General features: G+C 31.8%; 1 protein-coding gene across 2 annotated transcripts in view; it reads left to right on the top strand.

Moving 5' to 3' along the window:
* MMRN1 (multimerin 1) overlaps window positions 1–8,129 on the top strand; it is a 50,934-nt gene extending 42,805 nt beyond the window's left edge. The window contains exons 7-8 of one of the 2 annotated variants that reach the window (XM_019741076.2): window positions 5,940–6,086; window positions 7,274–8,129. In XM_019741076.2, coding sequence (XP_019596635.2) covers window positions 5,940–6,086; window positions 7,274–7,695 — 569 coding nt within the window. In that variant the 3' untranslated portion in view covers window positions 7,696–8,129. The remainder of the gene's footprint in view (window positions 1–5,939; window positions 6,087–7,273) is intronic. The other variant, XM_019741077.2, reaches the window with a different exon arrangement.
* Window positions 8,130–14,818: the final 6,689 nt, after the last annotated feature.

The following is a 14,818-nucleotide window of genomic DNA, read 5'->3' as shown; positions in this document are numbered from 1 at the left end:
TTGCACAGCTAATCAGTTTTGTAGCTAGATTCAAACCCAAATAATCTACCTCCTCTCATGTTTAATACTGTCTCTCGATTACATGAAAGAATGTACTGACATTTATTTAACCAGTATTCTACTCTTGCTGTTAGGGTCTTTTCAAATTGTTCTCTATTGTAGGTAATGCTGCACTAATAGAGAAATCTTTTCGCGTATCTCTAATTTTATTTCCTTAAGATAACATCCGAGAAGCAAAATTCTGGTTCAAAGTCCACATACATTTTTAAAGAATTTGATAAACATTCCCAAATTTCTCTTCAGAGACTATCAATGTATGCTCCCTAGAATAATTTATGTGTTTGAGTAGTATATGTGTGTGTGCATACACACATGCAGACTTTAAATTTTCCTGAAAAGTTTGCCTGAAAAATCTAAAACTTTAATAACATAAGATATTAGCAGATAATGATGATTACATTGTATAGTGTTAGAGAAATGTATTTCATAGCTATACAGAGGTTGTTTAGAGGCAGGCAAAGTGATTTTAAAACTACTGTAATCATCTAGCCTTGACGTAAAAAGAATGTCAACTAAGAAAATTAATGGGGAAGAAATAGAAATTAAGAAGTAGGGCCATTATTTTTGGGACATTGCATTTAGTCAGAAAATTAATACTACAAAAAAAAAAAAAAAAAAAAGAACCTGGAAAAAAAAGTCCTTCAGTGATTTTGAAGGACACAAATTTGTTTACTTGTTTGTGGTACAATTTACAGTTTAATTTGCCATTTTTTATGTACATCTATGAGGTTTGACAAATGTATAGTCATATAATCACCACCAAAATCAAGACAGACAGCAGTTCCATCAGCCCCCAGAATTTCCTTACGTACCTTTGTAGTCAAACCCTATCTCCTTGCCCAGTCACTGACAACCAGTGATCTGTTTTCTTCTGTTACAGTTTTATCTTTTCCAGAATATCTTATGAATGAAATCACACAGTATATTAGGCTTTTGAGTCTTGCTTCTTTCACTTGGTATAATATCTTTGAGATTCATCTATGCTATTGCATTCTTTTTCATCACTGAGTAGCAGGTATTCCTTTTTACTACTGAGTAGTAGTCCATTATATAGATGTACTCCAGTTATTTTTATCCATTTACCAGTTGAAGGATATTTTGGTATGAATAAAGCTGCTATAAACACTCATGTGCAGGCTTTTTTGTGAACGTAAGTTTTCATTTCTCTTGAAAAAATATTTAAGAGCAGTGTAGCTTGATTGTAAGGTAAGTATAGTTTAACTTTATAAGGAATGGCCGACCCCTTGGCATTTGTGCTAGTAATGTATGGGAATTCTAATTGTGCCACATTTTGCCAGCACTCAGCATTGTCAATATTGTTGATTTTACCATTTTAATAGGTGTGTAGTATCTTGTGATTTTATTTTGTGTTTTTCTAATGACTAATGATATTGAACATATTTTAATATATTTTCCAGTGTTTTTAATTATTTTTGATTGAAGGTTATAACTCTAAGGGAAAGTGAAAACAGTTAATAATATCAAAATAAACAAACAAACAAAAAAACATATTGAATCTCCTAGGTCATAGCTTAAGATAAAATAATAATTAAATGACAAAGGTAAATCTTTTGAGACAGGGCTAATACATTTGGTAAAGGTTGCTGATTGATTAAATGAGCTTTAAAATGATATTTAAAGGGTTGAGAAAAAAGATCCCAGAAAACAACGTCAAGAACAACAGAGGCAGTATAAGAAGAACAAAATCAAAATTGATAATTTGGAGGAAAAGTGGTAAAGATGGTCAGAAACAATATTTCCTTTCATCTGTATACCAGTGAACATAATATGAGTAATTAAAACAATGAATTTAAAATTTTAACATAAGGAAATAAATATTGGCATTTCTAGTTGTCAGAAGGGGCATATGAAGTATTTGTAGAGGACTAGGGAGGATAAACCTTGTTTGATAGAAACAATCTTGATAAATACGGAGGCAGATAGCACTGAAAATTGATGTATCCATAAGTGTGATTGTTGAAACATTTTCGAGAGCATCGGCAACAGGATGAAAAATAAAGAAAAATGCCAATGTTGGTTGAACATATTACCTAAAGCAGAATTCTATAGAGGATTTATATAATGCTTTCCTCTGGGTATGACAAAACCAGCCCAAAGGCAAGGACAGGCTCCCTCACTAATCTGTTGGAAACTCCATTCTGCCTCAAGCAGGGGTCAGTTAGCTGCTCTGCAAAGTTATTGTTTAAATGAATAAATTAAAAAAAAAAGACCTTGATGTTAAAGCAGAACAAAGCAATAAAAGTAAAACTTAAATATTAATTGGAATAAATAAATAAAATAAAACTAAAATATGTAAATCATTATACATAACATATTATGTATAATACAAATAAAAAGATGAATGAAATAGAAGGGACACGATACAATGTGCATTAAGAATGAGTGGACAGAGTGATACATTCAACACTGTCTCTCTTCTCATGGAGCTCATACATTAAGCAAGTAATTATAATAAAGAATGGCCAATGTTAGTAAAGACAAAGTAATTTGAAAGTGTAGGAAGCTCTCCAATCATTTCAAATTTAACATGAACATTTATGAAATCTGGAAGTAGAATTAATAGAAAGTGTAACTCGAACACCTATCAGAAAGCAAACTCCAGAACAAATTGAGACTTATGAAACATTCCAAGACAATGAAAAAGTAATTTTAGTCATGTTCAGAGCAGGTAAATGAAAATTGAAAGATCAGTTATACTGCTTGTAAAAGACAGTAGAATGTTGAGTAGGCAGAACTGTTTAACTAATTGCACTGATCTCCAACAAAGAAAGTAAATGGACTAGAAAACCTTTAGGAGGTTTTGAAGCCTACAGTAGAAGAGAAGTTGTAGGAAGTGAGCTTGAAATGAGTCCAGGTCTCTAGAAAAACATGCAATGACATCAAGTTACCTCTAAGTTCTAAGTTCACAGAAAACATGAAAAATACTGGTTGATTTCTCATCTTAAAGTTCACACACTCCCGGCAACTGAGAAATCCTTATTTTGTCATTGTTCTGCTTTTGGTTTGGAGTTTTACAGAAATTATGAACACATTGGAAAGACTCTGTTTCAGTAATTTTCTTCCAGATAATCAAGTCATTTTGATTATAAAATGATTAACATGTGAAATCTATGTAGTTTTAGAATATTTAAAAAATTGTAACATGAATTATCAGTGATTTTAGTGCTTTGATGTTTGAAGAGATATCATGAAATTTATAGGTATGTAGATTGTTGCTTTTTGTTTAAACTAGGCAGCAGAAATGGCTATTAACTGACTCTAAACCAGGATTGTGTGAATAACTATTGGAATTAAACAATAAATGCCGCTTTGTGATTTTAAAAATTTTTATATGATCTTTGAGAAACTGTGAAGAAGGGATAAAGTGTTGGATAAGAATGATGTGGTCATCTACTCAATCTCTTATTACTTTGTTTACTCATCTTTAAAAAGGCATTTTAGCACTTCTCTATGTCAGGCATAGTGCTTTCAGTAGTGACGGCGAAGTTTAACAATAAAGGACCTGAGACCTGACCTCACAAAAGCTCACACTTTAGTTGGAAATAAAAAGGACATGTGAGCAATTGCAGTAGAGGGTGATAAATTCAGTAAGTGTACTTCTGAGTATCAAAAGATAATTAAGAAAGTTACTGTAATTAATCTTTTGACAGGGATGGGGAAGATGTCAAAAAGAAAATGATGCTTTACTAGAGTCTGATTTTTGTTTTTACTTCAAGAAGAAATTGCCTGTTTAGCACATATATGCACAGAAACTTTTAAAGGTCTCCATCCATTTTAACATATTTTAGAAATAAAGTAGAAAAATGCAAGTCATTGATGTACAAATGTAGATTTGTAGCAGATTGTGTAACAAAGCACAAATAGTTTCAATTAACAAGTCAATGCCAACCATTCTTTCACTGTCTGTTATGAGGTTGTGTACTTGACATTGATTCCTTAAGTATTTTTATCAATGACTTGGGTGAACACATAAAACATACATTTGGAAATGATAAAGCTGGGAGGGGTGGTTAAAACATTCCTTCAAGCCCCACATTGTTTAATAACCACTTGAAGGTTTAATAGCCTCTTCATGTGGTTGAGAAACGATGTTAAAGAAATGTAGGCCAGTTTGAAAGATATTGTATATATGTAATATTTCAATAGGTATCTTAGTTTGGAAAATAGTTTATGGGATATTGCAGATAATATATCAAAATGATTTAAATCAATTTCTAATTGCATCACTAGTATATTTTCTTTGCAAAAATAATCTAATATAGGCATACAGTTTGGCCACATTTAATGTGAATTTGATTTATTTAAATATGAAGTAGAATATATATAAAATATTTATAGATTTCACTTCTTGAGAAATACGTTGAAACAACCCTAAATTTAAAAACCGTTGAGAGAGAATTGAAAACAGTTTAAACTATTGCCACAAGGTGGTGCCATAGTGACTGTGCCCAGTACTGTAAATATTCTTCCAATCTTTTCTCTGCGTTTACATAATTATGTATTATGCTTATAACCGTATTCATACTTTGAGGCTTTATAAGTACATTAAATGATTATATATATATATATATATATATATATATATATATATATATATATATATATATATATATAAAATTGCAAACTGGAACTTTCGGACTTCAGTAAATCAAATTTGTTAGGAATCTGCTTCATTCTTTAACTGCTGTCTAATATTCCTTAGTGAGGAGATATTGTAATTCATTTAACAAGTCCTGCATCAGTGGTCATTTAGGTGTCTTACAATTGTCCCTTAATGCAAATAATGTCATAAAGAACATTCTTGAGTGCTTATCTTTGTATACACAGGCAGGTGTGTCTGGAGTATATATTCTACCAGAAGAAATTTCTGTCTCAAAGCAAGTGAACGTTTTTAATTCTGATAAGTTTGGCCAAATTGTCCTTTCACAGGTTCTAACAACTTAAGCTCTAACCAACATTGTATAAGAATGCTCATTTTCATTCACATTATCATGACTGAATGTTGCCACCCGATATAAAAAATGCTGTTGGTGGTAATTTATTATTTCTTCATTAGTAATGAGGTTAAATAGGTTTTAAATTTTTTTGTGAGATTTTGTGTTTTTTGTTCACTGATTTGTCAGTTCATATCATTTGTCAATTTTTCACTTTTTTTAGGGAATTACATTTTTTTCCTTTTGGATTGTTCAGAACTTTTCTTGTTATGGATTTCAATAATTAGATCGTTGTATCTTTTTTTTTTTCTTTAAACTTTGATAATGGTGGCTTTCATTGCAAATGAGTTTTAATTCTTAGGTGGCCAAACGTCAGAACTTTTCTCTTATAGCTTCTGGGTTTTGTTTTGTTTTACTTTTAAAGAATTTCCAAAATTTTAAAGCTCTACAAAGGTATTTCTTTTATTTGACTATAACATGATCATATGTTTCTTTTAAAACATTTTGTATTTCTGTACACATGTAATTTGTTTTTATGGATATCAATTATCTGAGTACCATGTATTGAATAGACCTTTTCCTTCTCCAATGATTTGAATTACCTTTACCATGTATCAGTTCCAAACATACATTGTTCTGTGACCAGATATTTTATACTGTTCTACAGCTGGCCAAAATGTTAACATGTCCATACAAATAAATGCAATGGATCACAGAATTATCCCCACTTCCCAAGAAGCAGGAAAGAGCACAGCGAGTTAAGGGTCTTGTATGAAGTGCCGTGACTACATTGGTGGCCAACCTGGGACTGTGAACACATTTTTCCTATTTCTTAGTGTTTTTTCCCATTCTACTGCAAACTATGATTTGAGATCAAATAAAAATAGTTAACTGTTACCCTCTTTTATCTTGATTCATTTTCAGTAACAGAGGAAGCCTGTAGTAGGTCCCCATGCCAGAATGGGGGCACATGTATAAATGCAAGAACTAGCTTTATCTGTGCTTGCCGACACCCTTTTACTGGTCACAACTGTACTGTCAAGCTGATAGAAGAAAATGCTTTAGCTCCAGGTAAGAAAGTGTATTATTTCCTTGGATTTGTTCAATGTCATAAACAAAAATCTTTTTGGGAAAATATTTATGAATGAATATTTAAGACTGCTTAATCTGGACTCATATGAGGATTAATTCCCTCTTCTTCTGAAACGTATTGAATAATGCACACGATTTACAAGTGAAAATATTTCTTTGTCAGGTAAATTCATATTGATGATGTACACTTGTTGAAATTTTCAATACTGATATAATAGAGGCAGGTTTTATTTTCTCTGTGCATCTTAAAAGAAAATACAGATGTATATATCTAACAAGTGTAAACTTTTCTCCTCACACAAGTTGTTAAGCGATATACCTTTAATTCATATCAGATATGGTCATGTAAATGAAGCTTTAATAAATGCTTAGCAGCATATCTTCCAAGAAGGTTAAGCTAATTGTGCCTTTTGACTGAGTGAGTTAGAACATACTCAAATGTATTGAGTAGAAGAAGATGACTTTTTTGTCCATTGACCTTATAAGTATTGGTGCTATAAATTTACTCCAAGAGGGCACCACTTCTGATTTTTATACAAAAAAATATAGGCAACATTTAAAATATGTTCTCTTTAATTAGGGCAAAAACGTATTTCAAATCAAGCTTTTCTTGATAGGCTGCTTAGTGAAGAGTAAATTTTTAAATCTCAGCTTTTGTAAGCACATTTGGCATTAATTACATAAAAAATTCCTTTTGTCTACTTCTCTACAGTGCGTGTGACTTCATTTAGTTTCTGTTTAGCCTCCAGAAACTGTTTGACAAGGTGCTGGAAAAATTGTTTCTACAGTCATGTCAGCTTCAATTCCTTCAAGGGGCTTTAAAACATTCTGGCATACCATAATAATCACTGAGTGCTTTGAATTTCTTCATCTCTGGAGAGATCAAAGCAACATGCAAATTAATCTTTGAGGCATTTTTATGAGGGTAGAATCAAGTGTTATTATCATTCTTTCCTGATCTAAATGGAGAAACTGAGGCTAAGTGATTCGGATAACGCAGCCAAGAGAAGAGGCAGGCATCTAGACATGCCTGCCCTTGGTGAATGCCTTTTTTTTTTCCTTCTGCTAACCCTTTTTGTAACTGAGATAAAATGATAAGACATGAGAAAAGGCAAAACAAGATAGAAACATGAAAATTAACTCTTTGCATTTTTTTCCTCTAACAGATTTTTCCAAAGGATCTTACAGATATGCACCGATGGTGGCATTTTTTGTGTCTCATACATATGGAATGACTACACCTGGTCCTATCCTATTTAATAATTTGGATGTCAATTATGGAGCTTCATATACTCCAAGAACTGGAAAATTCAGAATTCCATATCTAGGGGTGTATGTTTTTAAGTACACCATTGAGTCATTTAGTGCTCATATCTCTGGATTTTTAGTGGTTGATGGAAGAGACAAGCTTGCATTTGAATCTGAAAATATTAACAGTGAAATACACTGTGATAGGGTTTTGACGGGAGATGCCTTATTAGAATTAAATTATGGGCAGGAAGTGTGGCTGAGACTTGTAAAAGGCACGATTCCAGCCAAATTTCCCCCTGCTACTACATTTAGTGGTTACTTGCTTTACCGTACATAAATTAGTATGAAAGACAGACTATCACCTAGCCTGAGAAGCAGCCAGTGTTGTTATCTATCTTTGCATGCACTTCTCTGTTTTTCAGTTTTTCTTCATGAAACAAAAATCAATTTTTTAAAAAAATCTGAGTAAGTCTGTTTGTTTATTTCATAAAATTATTTGAATATCTTTTGGATAACCTGTATATGAAATTCTTGCTCCTAAAGAGATTTAGTGGCACAGAAAACAAAGTGCATGTGTTAGCATAACTATTTTTGTTTTCTCATGTTAAGTCATTTCAATGTAAAGTAATAGTATACAATGGCAATCACTCAATATTGTTAGTCACCATAGTCTTTCCAATAAAATATCAACTTGTGTTATTCCTTGTATATATAAATATATAACATATATTTCCTAAATTCACAAATTCAAATAAATTACTCAAAGACCAAGAAGTATTTTTTTTTAGTTTTGATTTTTACTCTTTACTGTTGAGTTGATCAAAATATTCAAATTTTCGTTTGTAATAAAAAATTAGATAGTTGAGTTTGGCATTTTAAATATGCTTAACTATTGTTCTCTTCCTGTAATTAGAGGATAAAGTAATAACCAACAAATATTTGAATACTTAAAGTAAAGTATAAGAATATATATAAGTGGATCTTTTACCTGCTTCCATTATACAATATCTACAGGGGGAAAAAATGAAATCTTTCTCATAGATTGTCCTTTTGCAGCAGCACATGCAGACCTACCCAGCTTTCTATACAGGGTACCTAATGCTTCATAGTAATACTATGGTTTGTGGGATGCTCTCTATGTCCTGATTCTCTTCCAAGAAACTCACATGTCATATCTCATTGATTCCTCACAAAGACTTATAAGGCCAGTGTTATTATCATCATTTTTATAGTTGAAGAAACTGAGACAGAGAAATTAAGGAATGGACAAATCTCCACAACTAGTAAAGACTGAGGCAGAATTTAGCATCCGGTCTAGTACCCACATTCATCCTTTCTCTATATTGCCTCCTATAGATATACCATGATTTATTTACTCATCCCTTATCAAATGTCGTTGAGATCATCTCCAATGTTTTATTATAACAATATTGTTGTAGTGAACACCCTTCAAAATACATTCCTTACATATTTGACAAAGTATTTCTGAAGAATGGGTTCCTATATGTAATAGCAAAAATAATAATGAAAAAAAATTTGACACGCAAGCATTTCCATAAATTAATTTATTTAATGTTCACTATAGTCTTATGAAGTATGTATTAAACCTATGAGATACATACTATATATTATTATCCTCTTTCCACTGATGAGAAACAGAGGCACATACAGGGTAAGTAATATTCCCAATATTATGGAGAACTTCTGGAACAAAGTATAAGCATAGTATTTTTATTTTGGTAAGTACTAACAAACTGCCCTTGAAAAGATTTGTACCAATCCATCGTTCCATTTTGTTCACGTAAAAGAGTGCTCTTTATCCCTCACATGTCCTCATCAAAACTTGCAATTTTTAAAATACTGCCAATCTTCCAGGTGAAAATAGTATTTCCTGGTAACAGAAACTTGAAAACTTCTCAAATTTGCTGCAACTTGAAAGCATATGTTTAAAGACTCGTACACAAATGTTCATAGGAGCTTTTTTTTGGGTAAAAATTAGGCACCATTCACATGTCCAGCAACAGGTGAATGGTTAAGCAAACTCTGGTGTATTCATACAGTAGAGGACTTCCAAGCAATAAAAAGGAATTAACACCCTACAAAATATATGAAACTCATAATAGTTTTGTAGAAGATTTCAAACTGCAGCCTGATGAACCTCAGCCAACGGGTAGGGATGTGTGCAGTGAGCAATTAAAATATATATATATATATATTGATGTATAATTGATATATAACATTGTATTAGTTTTAGGTGCACTATATGATGATTTGATGTACATATTGTGACATAATTACCACAATAAGTTTACTTAACAGCCATCACCTCACATAGTTAGAATATTTTTCTTATAATGAAACTTTTTAAGATCTATTCTCTTAGCAACTTTCAAATATATGATACAGTATTGTTATCTTTAGTACAGCCCATTAGAATGTCTCATATTGAGCCAAAAATAGCTGGGCATTCCTACCCTAGCCTCCCACAATAGTCTCAGGCAGCCAGGTGTGTGTTAGATGCTGACGAGTGACGGCTGGATGATTGACAATTTCTAGTCTGTTGTGTATAAATTGTGCTATTTTCAAAAATATTTGGAAAGTTTTCATATTTTCTTTAGTCCTTGCCTAAAATTACATCACAATCTAAAATGTTTTTCATTTTATTTCTTCAAGGACTTATAGACTAAATAGAATTTTTGTCTTTTAAATATTCTTTTCAACATAGATTCCAGTGATTTCAATGTACTGCCTTTTCTTTAATATTAGCAGAGCAGAAGGAATTAAATCATTTGACGATGTTTGTCATTGCCATGCACAATTTAGTTCATTGACTTTGTAATTAGGTAAGAACATTTAGCATTAAATGATGCTTTGGTGGTTAGGATTTTAATTATTAATATTATTCTTTATTTTTATAAGTATCTGTAGGACTACACAAATGACAAATTGCTACTAATAGCCAAGAGGCATTGTAGCAACTTTTAAGTTTCTGTGATATTGTTTGGTTATATTTTTTTAAAAAATCCACCCAACATAAGTCAATTAATTTGTAATGTATTTCTGATTGTCATGATCTAACTTAACTATATGCGTAAAATGTAACACTGAGACATTCTTGATTTCACCTATGGAGACAGCAATGAGTATCATTTTGTAGACTGAATTCCAGAGCTCTTCTATCCCAACAGACCCTGACCAGCAGGCTCCTGAAGTAACCTATGTCCATAATTACTGATGACAATCTCATATTCATTAATTAATTCATTCAGTCATTCACTCATTCATTATTTAGTAAATACCTACTTTATGACAGGCAGAATAAATCATATATAAAAATAATATAAAAACAAATATTAAGTAAATTAGTACAGACAGATGCTACCTTTGAAATACATTACCCAAAGTCATGAGAGTATTTACTATCCACAAAATCTTGATACCTCAGTAAGAATGGCAATGTATCTTTAATAACCACTCCCGCTTTTTCCGGCACCTCTGACCAAACTTCCATTACCTCCTTTTGGGTCACTTCAGGAATTGAGGAAGTTCATATTCAAAGGTAAGTGTGCCTAAATTGTTCTTCCTTACTCTCTTTCACTTGTGAAAACTCTCGTTGGACTAATAACATCTGGGCATCGAGAAATTATTAAAATAAGCCATATTGATTTTTGGTTGTTTAACCTATTTAATCCTTCTAGAGATGATTTTATTGTTCATCTATTTCAAAATATAAATTTACTCAATCAACTTAATTTCTAATTTGTATAAGATCAGTTACATTATATATTATTTATATATTATATACTATGTATCATATATATTATATGTAAAATATGTATTACATATTAATATATCATTATATATTATATAATCATCCAATTAATTATATACATATAATAGGTTTTTATTTACTGAACATATCTAATATAAATATGTATTTTTATCTATGTACTATATATATGTGTATATATTATATGATATAAAAAATCTGAAGTGTTTTTTCATGCACTTTTATCTAAGTCTGAAGAAATGGGTACACAACTAGGTAACTTTCTTTAAAAAATTGTTATGGTTTATTAGTGTCAACTTTTTCACATTAGAAGCTGGTTGAATAATACTCTTTGTCTTTATCGAAGGCAATTTTTAATGTAATATGATTTACCTATTATTCAAAACTGTTTGCCTATCCTTTGTACTTACAAGGTGTGTGGGACACAGTATAGCAGAAATAATAGGCCTACCCTTTCTAGATTGTACATTTAGTTGGGTTGACCACCCCTGTTGAAAGCAGAGATGTGTGCTGCCCCAGTGGTTTTGAGCCCAGAGTTTCATCAATGAGCTGAGGAGTGATATCAACCACCTTCCCTTGAGAGCTTTTACCACACAGCTCAGTGAGAATCTTCAATGAGCTATAGTGTTTGTGTTCAGAGAAAACGATCATAAAGTAGTGTTTATTTCTCTGGGCTGACATCCTAATTAAACAATCTCAAACTCTGGAAAAAGTCCAAATTTTGGAGTTATTATTACATTTACTCATGCATTGCTTCATCAGTTGTCAAAGCCTAGGCTTTAGTCAAATGTCTTCCAGATACCAACTATTGAATTTAGTAATATTTAGAATGTTTTGAAATGTCATTTGCATAGTTTTTAAAATGACAGTCTATAGCAGATTCTGGTTGTAATGTGATTTCCTATTAGCAGTTAGATTGAAATAAATACTTTTATCAAGCTCACTGAAAATTACAGTGGAAATGCTACATGACACAACCTAGAAGTCAGTGTATTTTTCAGTATATTTTCAGTGTATTTGAATCAAAATCCAAAAGTTTGGATTCAAATACTTATTTGAATTTTCTGTTTTTTAGATGCAAATAAATACTGTATTAAGTCCACTTTATCAAGTTAAGAATGAAAATACTACCTGACACAACCTGAAGGGTGAGTGTTCTTATAAACATTACTCTGTTTACTTTAGCACTAATGAATAAATTGACTCACTATATTCTTTATACCAGAATACAGACACTTACAGATAGATTTAAAATTTTATTTTTGTATTTCACTTTCCCTCATTGAACTTTGCTGTCACCATCATCACCGTGACAATATTAATTATGCAAAATATGTATAAAGAGAACTACATGTTTATTTCTTCATCTACATAAATCTATGGATTAAGGATGATAGTAGTTTGCCAGAAAACATATTTAGGAAAAAATAATTCATTTGTACTACTTAGCCATTTCCAAAAATGATTGAAGGTAGCTAGGTGGGTAATATATGATAAGAAAAATATTAAACTTTGATAAAGACAGTTGCTACTTATATTTCAAATATATGTCAAAAATATGTGCTTTTGAAACCCTAATTTCAGAGATATATTCACATGTATGAATTTCCATGATTTGTCATAAAGTAATCTTGCTGTTAACAAAGAATATCCTACAGAGAAGCCTCCCATTGTCTCAAACCGTCTTTCGATTCCCCTCTGTACCTTATTCCTTATCCTACTATTGGAGATTTGCTATTTATGTAATCAACGTGTTTAGATCTCTTTAATCCTGCTAAGGAGGCAGCTAAATAGTATGGAAATTATTCTGTAGATGAAATTTAAAAGACCCTCTGGAGATTACAATTCTTTTTAATGTGACTTTCATTGCCCTTTCTGAATCTTATCATTACATTTTTTAAATCATGATTCTATTTCATGAACTCTAATTCTATTTTATCTAAATGGTTGGCACACTAACAGACTGTCAGTGGGTTTTAGCCTAACACAGAGCTCTACACTAACAGCAAACTATGAACTCCACCACGTAAAATGGATGGAAATAATGCACAAAGACCATCACTGCATTTCTGCATCATTTTGGCTTCTTTCTTCCCATGTGGTAGGACATGTTTGAGAAAACAGTATCTTTAGCAATGACACACCTGTACTCTAAAGGCATTCTTGAATGTCACAAAAGAACCTATACCTTTAAATTTAACCTATACCTTTAAATTTAAATTTAATCAGCAACCCAAAACTATTCCTGATTTCTCTTTTTTGAATCTAGAAAATTAAAATGTGACATCTATATTTGGTTAATGTTGTTATCATTGCTATATAGAGGTTTTAGGGCTATGACAAAGGCATCAAAATTTTCTTAAAATATTCTCATTCTGGGCTGCAACAAACAGCTACTACGTGCCCTAGCCATGTCCTTAATATGCCCTGCACCAGTATGCAGTTTTGCCAATGAGATGCTTTTTCACACCAATGGAAAAATTATCTGGCAAGAGACCTTGTGAGAAACCTGATTTGCTATAGGGCTAAATAGTTACTGTTTCAGGGAGAAAAACTCTTTCAACAGTAAATAATTATGCAGAATTTGATAGGCCATTCTCTTTTTGAAGTGCACATCACCACAAGTTACTAATTTCCCTATATCATTACAGTTTAAAGTCATATATTATTTCCCCTACAATTTTAAAATCAAAGCAGTACCAACTTCAGGAAGAAAACTCCTGAATATTTTCTTACCCTAGAAAATATTCTGGTGGCTATAAGGCAGAACATGCATGGCAAAGACAAGAGGAAGAAGAATAAGAGGAAAGAGCAAAACAGAAATAAGAGGGAGGAAGAGGAAGAAGAGTGAGAGAAAGAGAATGCCAATGAAAGGGAAAAGTCAGTAAGAAAGAGAAGGAGAAAAAACAACTAAAGTCAAATTGGTCAGTGTTGAGAGAAAGAATATGGCCAGACACAGGATGAGATAGTGTGGAAGAGTGAAAGCTAGCTGACATATAAAATACTGGTAACATTTCATCAAGTTCCCTCTAGCCTAGATGTAAAAAAGTAGCAGAGTAAATCTGTGATAGGGAAATTGCTATTGTCTCTACTCACTTTAGCTGCCATTTTGAAAGTTAGGGCATACATTGTCGTTTGGACTTTGTGGAATGCTATTCTCTGAGAAATGTGTGATAGCATCACCAACGAGGAAGGAAAGAGCCAAGGATTACTTTATAATTTCAAAAGTTGTAGTTATATGTTCTCATTTTATGTCTCTTTTGTTTCTTGAAAGTTGGTAAATTGTCTACCAAGAAAAAAATGTATCATTCCCAGAAATTTTCTTTTAGTGGAATCCCAGATTATTTTCTGGTATAACATGATTATCAGTGTGTTTACCCAGCATACTCCTTAAAGTCCTATGAGGCTGCTCTGCACGTTAAAACAAAAGGCATGAATGGGTAAAGAGGGAACATTTTAATAAATGAAGCGTAAGCTTCAGTAATGGAATTGCCACTTTCTATACTGGCATTGTGGCTAAATAAATATAAGAAGTTAGCACATGTATTTAAACTTTTTTATATGTTTTCTGAGCTCTAAAAGTGAAGAACATGCTATATACGGATTTAAAAAAATATTTCTTAGAGTAGTGGCTTTAAAAGGAATCTGCATTGAATTCAGATTGCCCTTA

Source organism: Rhinolophus sinicus, linkage group LG02, assembly GCF_036562045.2.
Source record: "Rhinolophus sinicus isolate RSC01 linkage group LG02, ASM3656204v1, whole genome shotgun sequence".
Classification (NCBI taxonomy): domain Eukaryota; kingdom Metazoa; phylum Chordata; class Mammalia; order Chiroptera; family Rhinolophidae; genus Rhinolophus; species Rhinolophus sinicus.
Note: the sequence above shows the minus strand (reverse complement) of the source record. Positions and strands in the feature narration are given on the sequence as shown.